The following is a 23,931-nucleotide window of genomic DNA, read 5'->3' as shown; positions in this document are numbered from 1 at the left end:
CTTGTTTTTGCTTTCTCCTATTTTAAACAGTAATATTTTCTTTTACTATTATATTTGGCTGGGTAAAAATTCACAGCCTGAAACTATTTTGGCAAAAAAAAATTACTACCTCTTGATTACATCTCAGGTTTCTCCTGATTTGCAACCTCAGTTTTATATATTCTTTAAATTGGTTGCAGCGTTCTGTGGTGATTTTACAGAGAAGGATACCTGTGTTCCTCATTCTAGAATATTTGGAGTGGTGCCTCAGAGGTAGGGGATTAGATCTCTTAACTGTGACCTCTTCTTTTTCCTCAGGTTTTTATTCTTACGGTTCTGGGGCTCTGAGGGGACCCTATGACCTTGAGAGTCAGTGTGGTATAGTGCTTGGGAGCCTACACTCTGGAGCCAGATGGTGTGAATTAAAACCTAATTCCAGTATTTATTATCTGTGTGAACCTGGACGAAGTTATTTACTCCCTCTGTACCTCAATTTTCTTATCTTTAAAATGGAAACAGTAATGATATCCACCTCATAGAGTTATTGTGAAGATTAAAATGAGTAAAATATACCTTAAGTCCTCAGAGCAGTGACTGGACACAGTATTATTTTTTGTGTTATCTATTAGTATTACTAATTATGATTGGAAGCCAGTGACTGTAATCTGTCCTTAACCATCTTTGAATTCTGGCAGTTGGCACCTGACTCATCCTGAGATCTTGAGTAGCATCACTTTATTTACTTATTTTTATTTCTCATTTGTAATTTTAATTGAAGTATTGCTATTCATTTTTAAGTCCTTCCTTATAAGCACCAAATTTTAATATCTATGTCAATTTTGGTGGCGGGGGAGGGGGGAGAAACTCTATCAAAAACTTCCTTCCAGAAGAAAACATCACTTCATTTTTGCTTCACTTTCTCCTTAAGGCTCTACGAAAGACCTTTTGTCATCAGAAGTCTGGGAATTCTAGTCCTTTTGAGAATTTGTCCTCAAAATACTTTTGTACTTTGAAACACGCTTGTTAGGTAAAATAGCCCTTTTTTGAATGTCTACTTTAAAAGGTCGTTTTAGCAACAACATTCCCCTCTCCTGTCATGTATTTTATTTTATTTATTTATTTATTTTTTAAATACTTTATTGGCTACCAATTCAAGTTTGGGACTTAAGCCACAGTATACAATAACAGTATAGATCACAAGTCCCTTGAAAGTCTATGATCCGATAGATTAGGTTAGTACTTCTAATTCCCAAGGAGTTATGAAATGGTCAAAGAGACCGAAAAGTTTGACCGAGAAAGGAGAGTTCGGTCCACAGGCTTTGCCCATTTCTGGTCGGTTCCCGAAGGAGACATTGGGTGCCTCTTGGCATTGGCAGGTCGGTATAACGCCCCGACAGGTTTCTGACATAAGCCGTATGAGATCACCGTGGAACCGCAGAGCGGGGCTTCTTCCTTGCTTCACGCAGGGCATGCCATTCATTCACACAAGCACATGGTAGAGTTAGTAAAGCACAGCAGAAAATGTGTTCTCTAAGAGAACAAAGAACTAAAGCTCCAAGCATCCTTACCTTGTCCTGAAGGATCCCGGACGAGCCCCCAAGATGAAAGGTTGTTGTTGAATCACGCGAATACACCGGGATTCTTGGCCCCCGGAGGAGAAGAATTCAATCCGGGGCCAGAGACGAGGCTTGATTGCTCAGAGCTTTTGTGTAATAAAGTTTTATTAAAGTATAAAGGAGATAGAGAAAGCTTCTGACATAGGCATCAGAAGGGGGCAGAAAGAGTACCCCCTGTCGTGTATTTTAATTCATGGTTTATAATCAGCGACTTACTCTCTGTGTACTTAGAATTCTTATGTGTTCTTTGGGGCCTTTCTGTACTTTGTACAAACTTGAAAGAGATCCTGCATGCCTTAGGATGCAGAAGAGTAGGCTGCCTTGGGGTGATCTTGAGAAGTAGGTTTATGTTTATGATCTTAGGTGTTGGTTTTTTGGATCTGTATAATGGTCTAGCTGATCTTCAAGGCCCCTTCCTGGTTTCTATTTTCAGTTTAGGCTCCTGCATAATATACAATGTTCTTTTTATTTATTTATTTTTTAAGTTTTATTTGGCTGCTTCTTGTCTTAGTTGTGGCATGTGGGATCTTAGCTGCAGCTTGAGGGATCTAGTTCCCGACCAGGGATGGAACCTGGGCCCCCTGCATTGGGAGTGCAGAATCTTAGCCACTGAACCAACAAGGGAAATCCTTCATGGACTTGGCTAGATCTTGCAGTGCCATTGTTCTGATTACAGCCTCCTGGGCAAGAATCTGTCTTCATCCCCTCTCCCCTGAGGGAAGCCATTCTAACTTGTTTTCCTATAAGCTGCTTTTAAAATTGCTTTAGAAGAATTGCCTTTCTTTATACCTCTCATACGTTTATGATTCATTCTTCCCGAGTTGTTGTTGTTGCTTCTGTGTTTTTGTCGCATCCCTTGGCAGCCACACAAGTGCTTTCAGACATGCTGTGAAGAGCTAGCATTACAGTCTTCTTGTTGGAACTTGTCCCAGCCCAGATTCTATTTTTAATAAACTGCGGTGCATTGTTTTCAAAGGTTACCACGTTTCTTACCGATGTAAATGAAAACTCTGTTTCTTATACCCGCACACCCTGTGACTTACTGCTGTGAATCAGTTTTTCGTTCAATATCTGGTCAGTTATTCTCAGTGCCCCGTTTGCCTTTTGTGTCATTATGCTGGGTGCCACTGATCAAAGTGCAGACTTGGGTTTACAATGCATCTTGCCATTTACTTAGTGCTGATAATGTTCCTTGTTTTGCTTGGTTTCCTCTGACACCCTGAGCCACAGGCAGGCTGAATATGAGCAACCCCACTTCTAACCCAGGAAACAAAGACCAAGAGAGAGGACGTGCCCGAAATCAAAAGGAAATTCATACTGGGGGGAACAATGGCCAAATACAACTGTGAGGTGTGTGCTTTGGGTGTTCGATCACTGGTCTGCAGGATATTAGTTTGCTAACTTTCATTACATTTTTTATGACAAAGATAATATGTGCTTATAGTTAAAAATTGGAACAGTTGAAAAAACAAAAAGCCCCTTGGTGGGCTTCTCATCTGCAAGCCATTCTCCTAGACACTGGTTCAGTGCAGTTCAGTTCAGTTCAGTCGCTCAGTCGTGTCTGACTCTTTGTGACCCCATGAATCACAGCATGCCAGGCCTCCCTGTCCATCACCAACTCCCGGAGTTTACCCAGGTTTATGTCCATTGAGTCTGTAGCCCCCAATCCCTCCCAGCATCAGGGTCTTTTCCAGTGAGTCAACTCTGCATGAGGTGGCCAAAGTATTGGAGTTTCAGCTTCAGCATCAGTCCTTCCAATGAACACCCAGGATTGATCTCCTTTAGGATGGACTGGTTGGATCTCCTTGCAGTCCAAGGGACTCTCAAGAGTCTTCTCCAACACCACAGTTCAAAAGCATCAATTCTTCAGAGCTCAGCTTTCTTTACAGTCCAACTCTCACATCCATACATGACCACTGGAAAAACCATAGCTTTGACTAGACGGACCTTTGTTGGCAAAGTAATGTCTCTGCTTTTGAATATGCTATCTAGGTTGGTCATAACTTTCCTTCCAAGGAGTAAGCGTCTTTTAATTTCATGGCTGCAGTCACCATCTGCAGTGATTTTGGAGCCCCCCAAAATAAAGTCTGACACTGTTTCCACTGTTTCCCCATCTATTTGCCATGAAGTGATGAGATCAGATGCCATGATCTTCCTTTTCTGAATGTTGAGCTTTAAGCCAACTTTTTCACTCTCCTCTTTCACTTTCATCAAGAGGGTCTTTAGTTCTTCTTTGCTTTCTGCCATAAGGGTGGTATCATCTGCACATCTGAGGTTATTGATATTTGTCCTGGCAATCTTGATTCCAGCTTGTGCTTCTTCTAGCTCAGCGTTTCTCATGATGTACTCTGCATATAAGTTAAATAAACAGGGTGACAATATACAGCCTTGATGTACTCCTTTTCCTATTTGGAACCAGTCTGTTGTTGAATGTCCAGTTCTAACTGTTGCTTCCTAACCTGCATATAGGTTTCTCAAGAGGCAGGTCAGGTGGTCTGGTATTCCCATCTTTTGAAGAATTTTCCACAGTTGATTGTGATCCACACAGTCAAAGGCTTTGGCATAGTCAAGAAAGCAGAAATAGATGTTTTTCTGGAACTCTCTTGCTCTTTCCATGATCCAGACACTGGTGACAAGTGTTAATGTTTTCTCAAGTATTCTTTCTGGAATTTCCATTAGAGCACAGATGTTGAAGGCGGGCTCTGGCCGCTCTGTCCCTTTGTGTCCCTCAGGTATGTAGTTGTGCTGTGGACCAAGAGGGCTCAGTGTCTGTCGCTTGGATGGAGGACGTTTCCAGTAATTGTTCTGTACACACGTTGGCTCACTCACATGTTTTTACTTATCGTTGTATCTTGGACAAATTTTCACAGCCATACCTATGGAGTAGCTTTGCTTTTTTTAAGTAGCTATATGGTATTCTGTCTTATTTATTACTGTAATTATTTAACCAGTTAAATTATTTCTTGGAGAAGAAAATGGCTACCTACTCCAGTATTCTTTCTTGAAGAATTCCCTAGACAGAGGAGCCTGGCAGGCTACAGTCGATGGAGTCACAAATAGTCAGACACGACTGAATGACTAACACTAAATTATTTCTTTTTTCTGTTAAAACCGTGCCGGGGAGGACCATTGCATGCTGACTGTTATTTCAGTATCCTTTTTCCATTTCTAATTTTGGTGGCTCATCGCTGCTCAGGAGCACGTTTGCCAAGTTCCCTTGGCAGCTAGGTGTGGCTGCATGGCTGGGAGATGTTCTGGCCATCAAGATCTTGAGAAAAAGTGATGTGTGACTCTCAGGAACTTTTTTGTAAGGGAAGGACATATCTCTCTCCTTCTTGTCTGTTTGCCCCGGCAGAGGTTCGATGATAGGGGACTGGAGTGGCCATGTTGGTTCCTAAGATAGACTCTTGAGGATGACAAAGCAACAAGTTAAAAGGAGCTTGTGTCCCTGGCCCTGCAGAGCTGCCATTTCAGACCTGCACTGCTTCCTTCCTGTGAACACTTACGTGAAAGAGAGAAAGAAACTTCCATCTTGTTTTAAGCCAGGCCTGGTTCATTTGGGGCCTGGATACAGGCTCTGTATCTTTTCTACCTGTGTGAGTATAGATGTGGAACAAATTGCAGGGCTGAAGGACATGCTCATTTAAAGTTTTGATTTACATTGTCTAATTGATCTTTAAGTATCTGTCATCATCATCTCATGAAACATTCCCCATGATGTCTATGTCCTTTTATTGTACAGAGATCTACATTTAACATAGAGAACTCCAAAATCTGTTAAGGTTGCACAAAAATTCATGTTACCAATGGAAAATGCTAGCATGTGAACCAAGAGTTTGGTTCCAAGGGTCAATATTAGTAACATTCTGTATCCATAGGAAGGAATTCCTAGGATGGGCAGGGAGAATGGGGAAGTGGTTGAGGGTACCACTTGTACCCTCACTGAGCCTCACTGAACAATAGATCTGGAGAGTGCACGCATCCATGTGTGCACCCATGTCCAAATGATCATGGATATGGAAGCAGTTCACATACCCTTGACCATTCCCATCCAGGCATCCATCCAACCATTCATCCATCCAGCCACTCATTCATCCATCCATCCATTTACCCACCCAGCAGGACTGGGCCTGCCCTGTGCTAGTCACTTAGTACTGTACTTGCAGGATTAAATAGGTTAAACATAGTCTTTGCTACCATGGGACATATAGTTTAGGGCGATGGCACCCCACTCCAGTACTCTTGCCTGGAAAATCCCATGGACGGAGGAGCCTGGTAGGCTGCAGTCCATGGGGTCTCGAAGAGTCGGAGATGACTGAGCGACTTCACTTTTCACTTTCATGCATTGGAGAAGGAAATGGCAACCCACTCCAGTGTTCTTGCCTGGAGAATCCCAGGGACGGGGGAGCCTGATGGGCTGCTGTCTGTGGGGTCGCACAGAGTCGGACGTGACTGAAACAACTTAGCAGCAGCAGATATTAATAATCATGCAAATAACAATTGGCATAAATACTGTAAGGGAGACAGTATGCTATGAGTGGAGGGTGGAGGTTGTTGGGGAGGGGGGTATGTCAATTTCGTGTTGCTACAGTAAAATAGTACCACAAATTTAGCAGCTTTTTTTTTTTGGCCGTACTGTGTGGCATGTGGGATCTGAATTCCCCAACCAGGGATCCATCCAGTGCCCCCTGAAGTGGAAGCACAGAGTCTTAATGACTGGACCACCAGGGAAGTCCCTTAGCAGCTAAAAATGACAAGGGTTTATTCTCTTGGAGCTCTGGAGGTCAGAAGTCCTAAAATCAAGGTGTTGGCAGGGCTGCACCGCTTCCAGAGGTTCTACAAGAGCACTTTCCATTGTCTAGAGCCTGCTGCATTCCTTGGCTCAGGGTGCATTCCATCTTCAAGGCCAGCAGCATAGCATCTTCACTTCTCTCTCTCTCAACTCTGCACGTGTCATCATGTCTCCTCGCTGACTGTGATACTCTTGCCTCCTCCTCATGAGGACCCTTGATGACACTGGGCCCACTCAGACCATCCGGGATAATACCCCCATCTCAAGCTTCTTAAATCAGTCATGTCTGCAAAGTCCCTTTAGCCACACTGGGTCATTGTTACTGCGAGGGCTTTTCTCTAGTTGCGGCGCATGGGCTTCTCTTTGTGGCGGCTTCTCTTGTTGCGGAGCACAGGCTCTAGGTGCGTGGGCTTCAGCAGTTGTGGCACATGCGTTCAGTAGCTGCGGCTGCCAGGCTCTAGAGCACAGGCTCAGTAGTTGTGGCACATGAGCTTATTGGGTTTTGGGATCTTACCAGACCACGGATTCTTTACCAGTGAGCCACTAGGGAAGCCCCAGATCTGTATTTAAAAAGAACAGTTTTGCTGCCACATTGACAGTGGGGTTAAGGCCAGCAAGGTGGATGTTGAATGCCATTTAGGAGGCTGTTTAAATTCAGGTGAGAAATGGTGGTGGCTTGGTCTCACTGGTGGCTGGAGGTTAAAGAGAAGAGAAAGGACTTGAGAGATTTAAGGAGAGGCAATCAGTCAATACTCAGTGATGAATGAGTGTTGAGCCGGGAGTGGGATGTTGGGCCTGGCCCTGAGGTTTGTAGAAGGAGCTGGAAGGAAGGTAGCATTGTCATGGACTAAGTGGGGAAACACCAGGAAAAGATTGGATTTGGGGGGAAGGAGAAATGAAAGCTAGGGCTTGGGGTAGAATGACTTTGAGGGTCTGTGAGACAAGCAAGTGGAAATGTGTATTCATCATACCTGAATGAGCTCAGAAGTGAGCTTCCAGGGATGAAGGTAAAGAGTTGGAGGTGTTTGGCACATAGCTGCTGATTAAAGCCTGGTTATTATCTGGACCCTCCACAGAGAGGCATGGAGGGAGTGAGGAAGACCTCAGACAGTGGCTGGGGAAAGCTAGCAGCTGTGTGTACCATCCAGAGTTGACCGTGTGTGGAGTGCATCCAGGGTAGCCTCCAGAAGGGGCTATTTTGAGGAGAGATGGCAAGGGGAGAAAACAGAGGCAGGTCTCAATACGTATTATGGAAAACTTCAAACACAGTGTATTGGTTTCTTCTTGCTGCTGTAACAAGTTACCATAATCTTAAGTGGCTTAAACAGTACAAATTTATTATCTTATAGCCTCAAGGTCAGAAGTCTGAGCTGAGTTTCCCTGAGCCAAAATGAAGGCAGTACAGTGCTGTATTCTTCCTGGAGGTTCTAGTGGAACCTGCTTCCTTGTCTTTTAAGCTTCTAGAGGCTGCTTGGTTCTTTGGTTCCTGGCCCCTTCCTCCACCTACAAAGTCAGCAAAGGCATGACTTACACATCATATCACTCTCATTGGTTGTCCTGCTCTCTCTCCCCCTTTTAAGGATGCTTGTGATTACGTTGTGCTCAACTGGATGGTCCAGGACAATCCCCCTATTTTTGGTCAACTGATTTGCAAATCAGTTCTGCAATGTAAATTTCCCTCTTCCACGTAAGGTGATGTCATCACAAGTTTGGAGAGTAATCACAAGTTTTGCCCATGTCATTACAAGAGGACATGGGCATCTTTGGGAGACCATTACCCTGCCCATAATATCTGTAAAGGATAAACGGGATGGTATAATAAGCCCCATGTACCCACGCTCAGCTTCAACAGCAGAGTTTTATCCCCACCCCCCACCTCCCACTTCTCCCCACTGGATTATTTGAAACAACTCTTAGAAATCATCTGATTCATTTGTAAAATGTTTCAGAATAGATAGTTGTTTAAAGTAGTTTAGCTGTGAAGAGAAGGTGAGAGAGGATGGGGACTGGGGAGATGTGGGAAGAAGATGTGTGTATATATTTTCACATGAGAGACATGTAGGCATGTTCCGTTCAGCAGGGCAGGATCTAATAGTGCAGGAGCAATCAACCTTGGACGAGAGCGAGATCTCCATCATTGACGGGGAGGCATGTAGGTTTGAAGGGTTCAGTTCAGTTCAGTTCAGTTGCTCAGTCGTGTCCGACTCTTTGTGACCTCGTGAACCGCAGCACGCCAGGCCTCTCTGTCCATCACCAACTCTCGGAGTCCACCCAAACCCATGGCCATTGAGTTGGTGATGCCATCCAACCATCTCATCCTCTGTCATCCCCTTCTCCTCCTGCCCTCAATCTTTCCCAGAATCAGGGTCTTTTCAAATGAGTCAGCTCTTTGCATCAGGTGGCCAAAGTATTGCAGTTTCAGCTTCAACATCAGTCCTTCCAATGAACACCCAGGACTGATCTTTAGGATGGACTGATTGGATCTCCTTGCAGTCCAAGGGACTCTCAAGAGTCTTCTCCATCACCACAGTTCAAAAGCATCAATTCTTCAGAGCTCAGCTTTCTTTATAGTCCAACTCTCACATCCATACATGACCACTGGAAAAACCATAGCCTTGACTAGACAGACCTCTGTTGACAAAGTAATGTCTCTGCTTTTTAATATGCTGTCTAGGTTGGTCATAACTTTGCTTCCAAGGAGTAAGCGTCTTTTAATTTCATGGCTGCAATCACCACCTGCAGTGATTTTGGAGCCCCCCAAAATAAAATCAGCCACTATTTCCACTGTTCCCCCATCTATTTGCCATGAAGTGATGGGACCGGATGCCATGGTCTTAGTTTTCTGAATGTTGAGCTTTAAGCCAACTTTTTCACTCTCTTCTTCACTTTCTGCCATAAGGGTGGTGTCATCTGTATATCTGAGGTTATTGATATTTCTCCTGGCAATCTTGATTCCAGCTTGTGCTTCCTCCAGCCCAGCGTTTCTCATGGTGTACTGTGCATATAAGTTAAATAATCAGGGTGACAATATACAGCCTTGACGTACTCCTTTTCCTATTTGGAACCAGTCTGTTGTTGAATGTCCAGTTCTAACTGTTGCTTCCTGACCTGCATATAGGTTTCTCAAGAGGCAGGTCAGGTGGTCTGGTATTCCCATCTCTTTCAGAATTTTCCACAGTTTGTTGTGATCCACACAGTCAAAGGCTTTGGCATAGTCAAGAAAGCAGAAATAGATGTTTTTCTGGGAGTCTAATTAAAAAAGCTCCTCTCTGCTCATTTTATTTTGTTATTTTTGCTGTTGAGTGGGAGGCCAGTGAGAGGGGCAAAGGAGTGTAAGAGTTTTGAGGAGCTTGGAGAAGGCTGGAAATAGTCACTGTGGAGTGGAGAATGAGCGTGTTAGGAAAACGCTATTGGAATGTGGGCGTGTTGAGAGCTGCCTGAATTTGGTGAGTTCAGTTGAGTGCAGTCAGCTTGGGGTGTGACTTCTCCCCTCTAATATTGCTCATCTGTCCGGGTTCAGAGAGGGTGGATAGTTTGGTCCCCTCTGGGTTGACTTTTTGCCAAGTAGTGTAAGCAAAGGATGGGTGGGGGTGTGTGTTTATGAGAGCCATTGAAATCATGATCCATGGACTCTAAGCTAGATGAGAAAGGAGAGGAGTGAGGGGTTCCAGCCAGTCTCTGTGTGGCTGTAATGGGATGAGCCGGCAGGCAGAGCCCAGCCTGCCTGGGTTTAGGTGGTGACCAGATCCAGGCTGTGTCTTTGGGAGTGGGTAGCTGGAGTGGAGTGGAATAAAAGGCAGCTGCAAAAGAGGACACCAACACTGAGAGAGCAGGTGTGGGAAGGTGCTGCCACGTGGATCCTGAAACCACCCAGCATGATGGCAGGAGACGGGGTGTCAAGGTAGGTCGCTGGGAGATGGAGGGTTAGGCAAGATGAGGAGAAAGGAAGGGGTTTGTACAGTGCTGGGAGGCATGGGCTGCAGAGGGCAGATTTTTTAAAATTTTGTATTTATTTCCACAGGCTTTCTCTAGTTGCAGTGAGCCGGGGCTACTCTCGAGTTGCGGCGCGTGGGCTTCTCACTGCGGTGGCTTCTCTTGTTACAGAGCATGGGTTCTGGGGCACGCGGGCTTCAGTAGCTGCAGCACGTGGGCTCAGTAGTTGTGGCACATGGGCTCTAGGGTGTACGGACTCCGTAGTTGCAGGCACAGGCTTAGTTGCTCCATGGCACATGGGATCTTCCTAGATCAGAGATTGAACTCATGTCCCCTCTATTGGCAGGCAGATTTTTAACCAGTGGGCCACCAGGGAAGTCTGAGGGTAGCTGTTCTGACAAAAGGGTGACATTGCAGTGATCTGGAAGCCCCCCAGGGTATCAGATCTCCCTCTTGACCCTTCCAGACCTTCTGCGAGAGGATGAGTGGGCCTGACCTGAGGCGTGGCCAGGAAGTGTGGCTCTCAGGTTTCATGAAGACCCTGTTAGCTCCCTTCCCTCTTCCTGAGCTGTGCTGCGGTGCCTCCTCCCCTGCTGCCTCTTGTCCAGGGTATCCTCTCAAGCACCACCACCCCCACCCCCAGTCACTGTAGTCAGCCTGAGTCACAACCAGCACTGCCCCCCCTACCGCCACCAGCTCCCTCTTTGGTGGGAAAGTATTAAGATAGATAGAAAAAAGCAGACTCCACTCAAGAATTCCCAAATAGCAGAAGTCATGGATTGAATAAATGGCTGCCTCATAAAGAAAGATTTAATGAGATCTGTCTCCATGTGCTCTACTTTTATATCTGACATTCCTCCTGGGCACTAAGCCATATATCCTAACGTTGCTTCAGAAATGGCCGTGGGTATATTTAATACACGTTATTTACATCGATTTATGATTGAGATGTAGCTTTATTGGAAAATATTAGTGATTTTTTTCAATACCATGAAATCCTGCTTTAATGAAGTATTTTATGAATTCAGCCTGTATATGGAGTCACATCATTGTGAAGGCAATGAATCACTCCCTGCCCCCCAACCGGACCCCCCACCATTAAAAGATAGTGAAACTGTTGTGCACACAAATGGCCACTGAATGTAAAGTCTCTGGTGGACTTTAGATTGGCGGAACAGTATAATGGACCTAGAAGACAAGTGGAAACAAAGGATATTATGATAAGGGGATGGAATGTACTATTTCTGCTGAGGTTCTGTTTGCTCAGAATTGAGTTGTTCTGCCCCTTTATTGTTTGCTTGTTGACACGTGACCATCTTGACAGGTTCTTAGCCTGCCTTTTGGCCATTTCTTTCTGTGATAGGAGATTCTAATTATACGAATCCAGAATAAGTAGCAGCAGCAGATTTATTTTTTATAAAGCCTAAACAGTCTCTTTTTAAAATGCCTGTCTCCCAGATCTTTGAGAGTCTGTGAGCTGTAGGTCTTCTGTGATAGCCCGAGGATTTGAGGAGCATAGAATAATGTAGAGCTGTGAGTAACCGTGGGGCCTGGTCCTCCCTACCCCCACATTACTCACCTGGTTGGACTGAACTTTGGTCATTTTTCCTAATCCCAGTATCCAGGCCTTGGGGGGAAATGATCATCAGTGAGGTATTGCCAATGACCTCTTGGCCCTTAGCAGGGCTCAGGAGATGATTTTATTCAGTAGGATTGCTCTGCATAGTATTTGGTTAAGAGTATGAAATCCCAAGTCTGACTCCAGGGTTCAAGTCTAAGCTCTGCCACTTATTGACTGTGGTTCTTGGACAGATTCTCAACCATTCGAAGCCTTAAGTTCCTAACTGTTAAATGGGGATTATAATAGTAAGTACTTACCTGATGCTGAAGCTCCAATACGTTGGCCACCTGATGCGAAGAGTTGACTCATTGGATCCTGGGAAGACCTGATGCTGGGAAAGACTGAAGGCAGGAGGAGAAGGGGCGGCTGACGATGAGATGGTTGGATAGCATCACTGACTCAATGGACATGAGTGTGAGCCAACTGCAGGAGAGAGTGAAGGAGCCTTGTATGCTGCAGTCTGTGGGGTTGCAAAGAGTTGGACACGACTGAGAGACTGAACAACAACAATTTACCTGATAGGAATGTTGTGAGAATAAATAGTGCAGTTCCTGGCACACAGTGGGAGTATCCAGTAACTTATTATCCTCGTGTTGGAGTGTTGAAATGAGTATGCATGGCTTACGATTTCATACACTTGGGAACAGTTAGGTTTTAAATTCTATGTTTCCGTTATTTATATGTCCTTGGACATTTCGCTTTCTCAATAAGGCCTTCCCTGACCACCCTATTTAAAGCTGCAACTTATCTATCCTTCACGCCTCCCCACTCCATGCTTTCCCTCCTCCCCCTACTCCCTGGAGTCCCTACCCTCATTTCCAGCTTTGTTTTTCTCCACTGCACTTACGCGTTCTGATGTACTGTCCAGTATACTTGCTTTTTCTTTCAGACTGTCTTTGTCTACTGTTCTGTTGTCAGAGCCTAGAATAGTGCCTGGCATGTGGTGGGTGCACAGTAGATAAATCTTTATCAGAAAAACACCATTGACTTTGACATTGGTGGTATGATTCTATACACCACTGTATAAAAGTATAAAAGCTACTCCAGGTATCTGAGCTTAGAACATTTTATTTGAAAGTTCTGAGTGGTAGTTTGCTCGTTACTTGTCCTAAACCTCCTTTCCTAATGGAAGGTCATTGAAGCCGGGTAGAACAGATTTGAGGGACGATGAAGTTGGGTGAGGAGAGGAATAGGCTGACCTCATTACCTCATCTATGGTTTGCTTCCAACACCTGTTTTCAGCATGACCATCTCCAGACTCTGTGGCCACTCGGGGAAATGCTGGTCTCAATAGCGGGCTCTCTCAAGTATTCTTTTACTTTTTGTCTTTTTTACATGCAACAGAACTTTTGCTGTTTTTCTCTTTCAGGGCACCAATGCCTCTGCTCTGGAAAAAGACATTGGTCCAGAGCAGTTTCCGATCAATGAACACTACTTCGGACTGGTCAACGTAAGTATTTTGAAACGTACTGTTACTCAGGTGTTTTAGCATTCTTGAAGCAATGTCACTGCCATTTTCATCATTACCAAGTTTTAAATAATTGTTCATACTCCTTGGTTACCATAGGTGGCAAATAGCAGAGTAGGGGATGTTTAGTCCAATTTTTGGAAGTATGAGTTCCCCTAGAAGAGGAAATTTAATTAGTGCATTATTAGGTCAGATTCTCATTTTTTCCCCTGTGCTTTAAAGGATTTCCTTTGCACACTAACTTTCAGAGCAATATTATTAGCCTTTGTAGCAAAATCTGCTTTTGTGTGTCCTCCCTTTACCATCTGAATGGGCTTGTCAGATGGTATACATCAGCTCAGCCAGAGTGTTGAAAGGGTTACCGGCTCATCACCAGTGGTTGCTTCATAGCATAATTTGGTATCGGAAGCATGGATGGGAAGTGGGGGGAGACTGGGGTCAGTTTATCTCTAAATCCCTTGGCCTCATTTCACTTGTGCTCAGCAATGGTCCCCTTGTATATAGCCAGACTTGTCAGGCACTGTGTCCTGGATAAGTTCATGATGGCCAGGTAGTAAGGCAATATTACGCACCACCCTCATGAGCTTTCTTCTGCAGCTTTCTTCTCCTTTCTCTCTGGGGTGGAGGATTTAAATAACATCAGCTGTTACCTCACAAGCACCAGGTTTTCTGGAACAACTGCTCTGAGCATGGTCTGTCAGAACTCAGGTGTCATAGGTCATAGTCTCTACTGAGAGTGTCCTGAGCGAATGCCGCTTGTGGAATAATGGAGTGGACATTGTCTCTGAAGTGGTGCAGACTAATCCAAAGTCTGCCTGTGCTGTTCCCTAGCTGTGTGACCTTGGGCAAGTCACTTGCCCTCTCTGAGCTTCCGTTTCCCCCTCTGTGAAATGGATCACGGTGGTTGCTGCTGCTGCTGCTGCTGCTGCTGCTGCTGCTGCTGCTAAGTCGCTTCAGTCGTGTCTGACTCTGTGCGACCCCATAGACGGCAGCTCACCAGGCTCCGCCGTCCCTGGGATTCTCCAGGCAAGAACGCTGCAGTGGGTTGCCATTTCCTTCTCCAGTGCATGAAAGTGAAAAGTGAAAGTGAAGTCCCGCAGCTGTGTCCCCGGCTTATGGTGAAGGATCCATGAGAGCTCCTATTGACGGTCCTGACGTGAGGCTGAGGCACACAGTGACATTCAGTAAACGTTAGTTCCTTTTCTTTCCCAGGAGTTGTTCACTGGTCCAGGGACCAAGTGTTACTAAAGGGTGTCTGGCTAAAGGTGAGGTACTGAATAAAGAAAAGGATGGAAGGAGGAGGCTACAGTACTGAAATATAGGGCACTGTGTTGATGGAATACTGACTTATAATTGTAATACAACTTTTTAGGCATTGTGCAAAGGCCTCTTGCTTAAGCTCTATGAGAATAGTTATTCAAGTTGAGGGTATTCTGCCTTGGCCAGGGAAAAGACAGATGCAGACTGTGGAGGAATAAAGAACTAAAGCCATCTCCTAGCCTGTGGAAGCGTTGTGAGATCTAAACCTATTAATAGTTTTGTACATGTTCACTTCGAATGGTAGTTCATGAAAGTTACAGCTTCTCTTTAAAAAGGGGTTTGTCTCATCATGTAATTGTGTCAAAGTAGATTAAAATGTATAAAAATAGAAAGTGTTCTATCTTAGCATACGAAGAAATGTCACGGTAAGGATGGCCGTGCATCTGCCTCGCTCTTGGGCAGATGACACACAAGCCAACAAACCAGGCTTGAGAAGATGTTCATGTTCTATTTTAATCTTACACAGCATTTTCTAACCTGCTCTTAATCTTCTAATTACCTTAGATGGTTTTCCTCTTTATTTTAGCATGTATAAAAAATTCTAAAATGAACGTCTCAGCTATGTGTTCTCCCATAGAATTGGTTATCCAGCCAGTTGAAAACCAGTGAGACTATGACTTTTTGCCTCGTTCAATCATAACCGTGGCTTTTGAGAAGTGCAGAATGTTACTCTCTGAGTCCTACTATGATGGCAGGAGACCAGGACCTATGTGCTATTGTATTGAGGCAGTGGCTACTTCGGCAGAAACGAGATTGCTTTGGAGAAAGTGAGGTGATTGGTCTGAAGCCTGTGGCAGGAGTGCCAGACCCTTGAAAGAGAGAAACTTAAAAACAAGTTCCTGCTCGGTTAAGGCTGGTTCAGCTGAGCAAGTGGTTCCTAGTAGCTGGATTTCTTTCTGATTGGGGTTTTTATTTTCCCTGTCATAGGAGTTTTGATGTGTTGCAATGTGACGTCTTTTGTGTCGCCAGCTGCTTTTCTGTGTCTCCATATCATGTTGATTTTTTTTTCTTTCTTCACCCTCTCTTTTAAGCACCAGAAAGTCTCATTAGATTTTTAAAAACCAAGGCTGAGTGTTCCTTATCATTTTATAGAGACTTTTATAGCCTAGAGATCTCTCCAGCTTGTGTGTACCAGCATTCATTTCCCTGGTGATCAGATAGTCACTGGTGTTCTGCATGGCTTACTGGTCTACCACGGCATGACATGGGGGACCTGGGCCAGTTCACACAAGGGCGGCCCCTCCCTCTCCTCACTGATCCCGAGAACCCTGATTTAAATCGGCCCTCTGGTCCTTTGGCAGTTCGGAAACACATGCTACTGTAACTCCGTTCTTCAGGCCCTGTACTTCTGCCGGCCGTTCCGGGAGAACGTGCTGGCGTACAAGGCCCAGCAAAAAAAGAAAGAGAACTTGTTGACATGCCTGGCAGACCTTTTCCACAGCATCGCCACGCAGAAGAAGAAGGTCGGCGTGATCCCACCAAAGAAGTTCATTTCGAGGCTGAGAAAAGAAAATGGTGAGTGGCATGGAGACGAATGCGTTTCGGATCTGAGATAAGGAGAATCAACAGGTCTGTGTAACCTCAAAATGAATCCCTCCCCTTTTTTTTAAATGGGAAAATAGTATGGCCAACTACTCAAATATCAGTTTTTAAATAAAAGATATTTCTTCTTTTCCACCCAGTATATAAAGCAAAATTGGATAAAAAGAAATATACTTAAAAATTCTGATTGGAACTTCCCTAGTGGTTCAGTGGTTAAGACTCCACATTTCCTGTGCAGGGGGTGTGGGTTCCATCTCTGGTCAGGGAATTAAGATCCCACATGCCACATGGCCAAAAAAAAAAAAAAGTAATTTATCATTCCAAAATGGAATGATCTTTTTATTTGCTCCACATTCGAGGACTTTTTTCTGGGTAGGATCATTATAAGAGGAAAAATTGCCCAAGGCAGGACACTGACTGGAATAAATAGGTTGATGTAATAATTGAATAAAACAGTACTGTCTTATAAACTTGTCATAAGTGATTAAACTAAATGCACATTATCTAATTAGAGCCTCTCCTGTTTTAAAAATAATACCTCTGATTTTTATATGTCTAAAAGAGCTGAAGGATATCAAATTGATATTTTTCTATAATAAAAATGTCCTGCTGTCACTTGATTTTCTTCTTTTTTTTTTTTCCCTCTTTATCTGTTTTTTTTTGGGGAGATGTGGTGGTAGAAACAAGGTTATTCCAGAAGTTTTGCATGGGTAAATTTTATGACTATAGAAATATTTGATATGGCAACTTGTGTTTAGCCTAGATTTCAGCCGTATTGCAACAGACTTGCACAGTTAATCAGATGTTTGTTTTTTAAAGTCTCATTTAATTTGATTGCTGTCTTTTGAAGTTGTTGTAGTTTATACAGACCAGAATAAAAATAATCTGAGAAGGAAGCAGAACCCTCCCAAGTCTCCCTTGTGAACATGATTAATAATGAAGTTTCACAGCTGCATTCATCTCTTGATTGTTTGTCCTTATGGCAGGGAGCAGCAACGGGCTGCTAGAATCTTCTGTATTTGGTTTCAGAATGCTATTAGATAGATACATTCTCGTATATATCTCTCGTCTCCCTTATGTGTTTCATTTAAGCTGCTTCTAGGCTGGTCCAGAGTTTAATATGATCTTTGGGAAGAGACCCTGTCATTCTGGATAGATTACAAACTGAATAATTGATCATTGGTGGTCATATTATATTAAATATTGATATTTTATCAGGGAGCTTGTCAAGTATTTCCTGTTCTTTTTCTTTTCTTTTTTTGTAGAGCAAATACAAGTGTTTGTAGCTTTATATATATATGATGACTTTACAGAGGGAGATTGGGAAAATTTAGTTCTCAGTGGTAAAAAGTAGAAGTGAACAAAAATTTTTTAAAAAACTTATCCATTGAAGTTGCAAGATAGAGGTGAATATATCCCATACATGTCCATTCTTTCGATATAAAAATTGAAACATGGTTTGTAAAATTAAGCATTTCCTTTGCTTTTCAAGAGCCAGAGACTGAAATAACAACCCTCTCCTTTCCAGATCTCTTTGATAACTACATGCAGCAGGACGCCCACGAATTTTTAAATTATTTGCTAAACACTATTGCGGACATCCTGCAGGAAGAGAAGAAACAGGAGAAACAAAATGGAAAATTAAAAAATGGCAACATGAATGAACCTGCAGAGAATAATAAACCAGAACTCACCTGGGTCCATGAGATTTTTCAGGGAACGCTCACCAATGAAACTCGATGCTTGAACTGTGAAACTGTAAGCATCACGAGGGCTTTCATGTAATTTGCTTGTGCATATTTGTGCATGAGCTATGTTGTGCATGAGTGCAGTGTGGCATTGTAGCACCTAGCAGTTGTCTTCCTTGTATACAGACTGTTCTGTTTATATGTTTGAGCCTCAGGTGCAAACTTTGGAAGCTTGTCTCTATCTTAGATGTCTCAGCCGGTGGAAGTAGAGTGATCAGGGAAAAATCTCAAAAACTTAGATCACTATGCAGCATGGGCTAATTTGAGGGTCTAAAAATTGAACTATTGAATTGGACCTCTGCCAGTTATCTTGAAAATATTTGGGCCACAAGGAAGTCATGTGTGACTTAGAACAGACCATTTCCCCGGCATAAAGGGAATCAGCTGTGCTATGGTGAACTTGAACTCAAAAGACAGACCTAACTTCTGATTCTCCAGCAGTTAGCTGGGTGAATGGGATGAATCTCTGACAGCGCTGTTGCAGGGCCTGGGTGAGTCTGGCACGTGGTAGGCACTTAGTGTTGAATTTGAAGACGTTTTCTAGAGGGTGATTCAGGAGGTCACGTTGGCTTCGTATATTTGAGTTAACTCTATGAGTGGCCTCATGATGTGATAGATAAAAGCCCAACTCTAGGGCCAGGCTGCCAAGTTTGTATGTAGGCTGCCAAGTTTGGAGCTATGGGACCTTATGCAAATTATCCAACCTCTCTGAACTCACTCTCCTCATCTGTAAATTGGAGGTGTTGAGAGTGCTTATCTCCTAGGGTTGCTGGTTGGTGGTTTAGTCGCTAAGTCGTGTCCAACTCTTGTGACCCCATGAACTGTAGCCCATCAGGCTCCTCTGTCCATAGGATTCTCCAGGTATGAATACTAGAGTAGGTTGCCATTTCCTTTTCCAGGGGCTTGTCCCAACCCTGGAATTGAACCAGGGTCTCCTGCACTGCAGGCAGATTGTTTACCAACTGAACTATCAGGGAAGCCCCAGTGTTGCTGGGAGGATTAAACGAGTTAACTCTTGAAAGCACTTAAAAACTATGCTTGGCACATACCAACCAAGTATGCAGTAAAAGTCAGCGTTTATTATTTATTATTATAACTACTAACAATATGGAGAGTATGGGCTCATTTGGGGTCTCAAAGTTTAACACTATGAAAAATTCTCAAGAATTGTGCATTTCTAGGGGAGAGAATGATTTTCATCAGATTCTGCAAGGGGTCTAGGACCCAGAAATGGTTAAGAAATGTGAACTTAAGTGAGAGGTTTTTTGTTTTTTGGCAGTCTTCTATCCTTTTAAACAAGTTTTGAAGCATTCTGATATGTTCATTGTAGAAATAATTAGAAAACATAGCTAAGCAAAAAGAGACTAAAAGTTACCAGTAATCTCCACTAGAGATGATAAATTTGTAACATTTTCTAAAAATTGTGATCTTGTTAGCCCAGAGATAACCACTTAAACATTTTAACATTTTGAAATATATCCTGCCAAAACATTTTCTACACATATTTATCTATCTAGAGATCTCTCCTCCCTCCCTTTCTCCTTCTGTTCCTTTATATTTTATATTCCATTAAAATTCAATGGAATATAGAAGTAGAATGTGTAATAAATCCATATGTATATAACTTGGGGTCAGTGATTGTTAGCACACTGACGCATCTTGATCGTCTTTCCTGTCATATCCCTCTTCACTGAACCGGTCTGTTTTTAAGGAAGTCCCAGGTAACATCATTTCTCATTTCTTCATTACTTTGCTATAAATCTCTGAAAGATAATAAAAGGTAAGAAAAAAAAAAATTTTTTAAACATCAGTACAATACTATTATCACACCTAAAAATGATTCCTTTAGATCATAATTCACTCAGTGTTCAAGTTTCTCCAAGTATGTCTTTTTTTTTTTAAACAGCTAGTTAATTCAAATCAGGATCCAAACATGGTCCATACATAGTCCATATTTTCTTTGGGAGAGTTTGTATACATTTTGAATGTTTTGGTAGAACTCAGAACTTATCTTTGCATCCTTAAAACATATAGTTCAGTTTGCCTTGTTTTTGGAGAAGGCAGTGGCACACCACTCCAGTACTTTTGCCTGGAAAATCCCATAGACAGAGGAGCCTGGTGGGCTGCAGTCCATGGAGTCACCAGAGTCAGACACGACTGAGCGACTTCACTTTCACGTTTCACTTTCATGCATTGGAGAAGGAAATGTCAATCCACTCCAGTGTTCTTGCCTGGAGAATCCCAGGGATGGGGAAGCCTGGTGGGCTGCTGTCTATGGGGTCGCACAGAGTTGGACACAACTGAAGTGACTTAGCAGCAGCAGCAGCAGCAGCCTTGTTTTTGATCTCTATATGAATGAAATCATACAATATGTGTTCTTTTGCATCCTGTTTTTTTTTCCTCACTAACCCTTGTGAGATTTATTTGTATTGTTACATGATGCTTTAGTTCATTCATTCTCATTGTCCTATGTCAGTATTTATACAACTCTATTATTTTTATGATACAAGCTATTTATTTGAGATTTACTTCTTAATATTTGCTCTCTATTAAATTAATTATTGCCTGAAGATATCACAATTCATGAATCCATTTTATTGCTGATGGATATTTAGTTGTTTTCAATTTGGGGCAACTATGAACAATGAACATTCTAACATATAATCTAGTATACATAAATTTAGTTTCTTTAGGATATATGCACAGAAGTAAATTTGTTAGGTCATTAGGTGTGCTTATCATTAAACTCATTTGAAAATATCAAATTCCCACCTGGTATATAAGCATTCTCATTTCTCTACATTCTTATCTATACCCATTCTTAGATATCTTCACTTTGGTAATATAGTGGCTGTATAGACAATTATTCTTTTATTCAATAAACACCTTTTTTTCTTTTTCACATGTACTAAGTAAAGATACAGACACTGAGGATGCAGTGAGACCTTTGCCTTTCTGGAAGTTTGAGCATGAATGATAGACATAACAAATAATGAGTTTTGTAATTATGATTGCAAAATTTTATGAAGGAGAACAGAGTATTCTGTGAGCTTATGATACAAGAACCAGAACAGTGGGTCATCACATCTCTTCATTTAGCCAGATAACCTTCCCCAGATTGTCTAATCCGTTTGGTTATCTTTGAAATGAACACAGTTACTAAATCTATCTTGTGATTCTCTGCATGGATTTTCAGATAGGCTCAGTCACATTGGTAATTTCTTTTTTTGTCTAAGAACAGGTCAGTTGATCCCAAAAAATACAAAGGTTGCACCCCCAGACGACTGATTTGCAGAACCTGTTACTGAGCCTGTTAGTTTGTGGAAGGTTACTGTGGATCAGAAGCCTGTGCCCAAAGATTCCTCCAAAACTTTTGGATCATACCATAGTGTTTGTTTCAGTGGGATTCCAACCATTTATACTTCATTTGCAGAAAACAATGAGACTGTGTCTTTGTGGAGGATGGTGCATTTTGAAAAACCTGGATCTTTTTCCCCCCACCACAATTTTATTTTTTTAATTTATTTTTTAAATGGAGGATAATGCTTTACAGTATTGGTTTCTGCCCTACAACAATGTGAATCAGTCATAATTATATATATCTCCCCTGCTTTTTGAGCCTCCCTTCCCTCTCCCATCCCACCCTTCTACATCATAGAGCGCGAGACTGGGCTTCCTGTGTTATATAGCAATGATTAGATTTGTGGCAAGAGTTGTCCCCCCCACCCCCACCGCCGCTCTGGAGTTACTTGGATAATCACCTCCATTTTCTTAGCGACTGTAACTGGTTGGGAGCCTAGGAGTCACCTAATCCTTTCTCGCCCTGTGCCCAGGTCCCTCCAGTGACGTCCTAGCCAGTTGGTCACCAGCATCTGCTGGATTCTGTCCAGCGATAGGGAACCCAATCTCCCCAGGCGACACCTTCCATTTTTAGAAAGCTCTGATTGTTAGAAAGCCGTCTACTTTCTAAGAAAATACATAGTCTGCAGGCTTTTTCGTTGTTATTGTAGAACGTTGAGAATTCAGTGTAAAAGAAGACCTTAAGTTAAAGTTTTCCTTCACAGGATGAGAAATATAGGGCCCCATTTGAGTACTGTCCTCTGCCCAGGGCAAGCAGCCTTTTCAGAGTGCTTCCAGCAGAATTGCCAAGGCCATTAGTGAGTGCTCACAGTGGGATTAAACTACACTGGATCTGGAGCAGCAAATTGACCCCTGGGGGAGCCTTGCTGTCTGGGCAGCCTCAGCTGGTAGTTCCTCCAATTGTGCAAAAACCTTTTGTGCCAGTCTTCATGCTTTCAGACAACAATGATTTTTGTCTTTTTCTGGGTCTCACCCTTTGTAAATGTTGCCTGGGATTGCAGTGCAAATGTCAAGGGAAAGGTTTATGGAGAACAGCCGGTTTTCATTCTGCAATAGAACTGGGGAGACAATTTTAAGGGGCTCATCCTTTGCTGAATTTTCCAGATGAGCTTGACCAAGGTACTTTAGAATTGAGGCATGGGATTTTCCAGTCTAGCCTCAGCTCTCCCTTGGTTGTCCTCTGCTTGGGTCACAAGATTTGCTGCACCAGTTGGAGCTTAATTTTGTTGTTGTTGTTGTTAATTTTCACTCCCTTCTGTTTAATCCAAGTTTTTGCTTTGCAAATTTGTGGTTTTCATAGCTTCTCAGTGGCTTTAACGCATTTATATCTGTTGTTAGAGCCAAAAGTTTGTCTAAAGAGCTGCTTTATTAAGTACCAGTTGTAGGCTCCTTCTTGCTTTGTTTGCCAAGGTTAAAATTGATTCAGTAGAGCTTCTGAGCCCTGTACAGAGGAGCAGTGGGGGATGGGCACGTGGTCGCTGAGTAATGGTGCTGGGTTCCTGGGATTCAGATGGGCTGTCATTGCCACTTTTCCTGAGCCCACCTTCTTGGCATCACCTCTAAGCCAGTTTTCAGTTCCTGGCTGAACAGCATGGAGCTGCCACCTGGTCACCTTTACTGTTAAGCCTAGCAAAGGCTGCTGGGAATTTAGAAGCACATTTGAATAGGATTTTAATTACTCAGGACTTTTAGCAAAGCTCCTGATTTTTTATGTATGCCCTGTATATTAATTTGTTCTATTAATTTGTAATTAAAAAGAAGAGCAAGTAGGATCTCTTCCACTCTTTTAAAATTAGTTTCTGAGGAAGTCCATGCCCAGAATCAGGAGGGAAGAAAGGAGAATAAGATGTAGCCTGTACCTGCTGAGAGTATTGGAGTCTTAGCGATATATATGTTTCCTTGGAGACAAGCTGTGTTTTCACTTAGACCAGAATGAGATTCTTCTGTGTGGGAAGAAAATGGTTTTATTTTCTGGCAGTTTCCTGGGAAGAGAGAAAAGGGAGGGGGGGGAAATTGCTTGATCACTCACTGCTTTTGACTATGTCAGTCTGAGACAGGGAGAGGGAGAGAGAAAAATCCCCATGAAAGAGTTAGTGCTGTGTTTTGATGTCCCTGGCGTGGCTCACCCACCTGAGCAGTGCTTGCTCACTCTTAATTCTGGAAACAGTTTGCACTGGGAATTGAGAAAGTTACAATAACTTTCTCCAGTCCTTTAATTAGATGTGTACCTTTCTTCCCTCTCCCTAGAATAATTAAGTAGAGGAAAAGATTTGCATCTAAAGGGACAGTGTTTCTTTGTTTTTATCCCCCTTTAAGTACAAGAACTTTAGTAGAACTATCTAAATTATGTGTGAACTTCAGTTGGCTAGAATCCTTTTATTATCTCTCAAAGAAGGGCCATTTGAGTTTTTAAAAAGATTTACTGATGAAAAAAATATACTACCCGTGAATTATGTTTTTAAAAATCAGGAACAAGAATGTATAAACAGTAAATCATCCATAATTCTGCCACCCAGATGCCACTGTTGGCATTTCGATATCTTTTCATTTGT

At 42.8% G+C, this 23,931-nt stretch overlaps 1 protein-coding gene across 2 annotated transcripts in view; it reads left to right on the top strand.

Moving 5' to 3' along the window:
* Positions 1–23,931, top strand: part of USP46 (ubiquitin specific peptidase 46) — a 76,912-nt gene that overhangs the window by 15,827 nt on the left and 37,154 nt on the right. For both annotated transcript variants that reach the window (XM_027544492.1, XM_027544494.1), the window contains exons 2-4: positions 13,311–13,391; positions 16,031–16,244; positions 17,800–18,029. In XM_027544492.1, the coding sequence (XP_027400293.1) occupies positions 13,311–13,391; positions 16,031–16,244; positions 17,800–18,029 (525 nt within the window). The remainder of the gene's footprint in view (positions 1–13,310; positions 13,392–16,030; positions 16,245–17,799; positions 18,030–23,931) is intronic.

The sequence above is a fragment of the Bos indicus x Bos taurus genome, chromosome 6 (assembly GCF_003369695.1).
Source record: "Bos indicus x Bos taurus breed Angus x Brahman F1 hybrid chromosome 6, Bos_hybrid_MaternalHap_v2.0, whole genome shotgun sequence".
Taxonomy (NCBI): Eukaryota; Metazoa; Chordata; class Mammalia; order Artiodactyla; family Bovidae; genus Bos; species Bos indicus x Bos taurus.
Note: the sequence above shows the minus strand (reverse complement) of the source record. Positions and strands in the feature narration are given on the sequence as shown.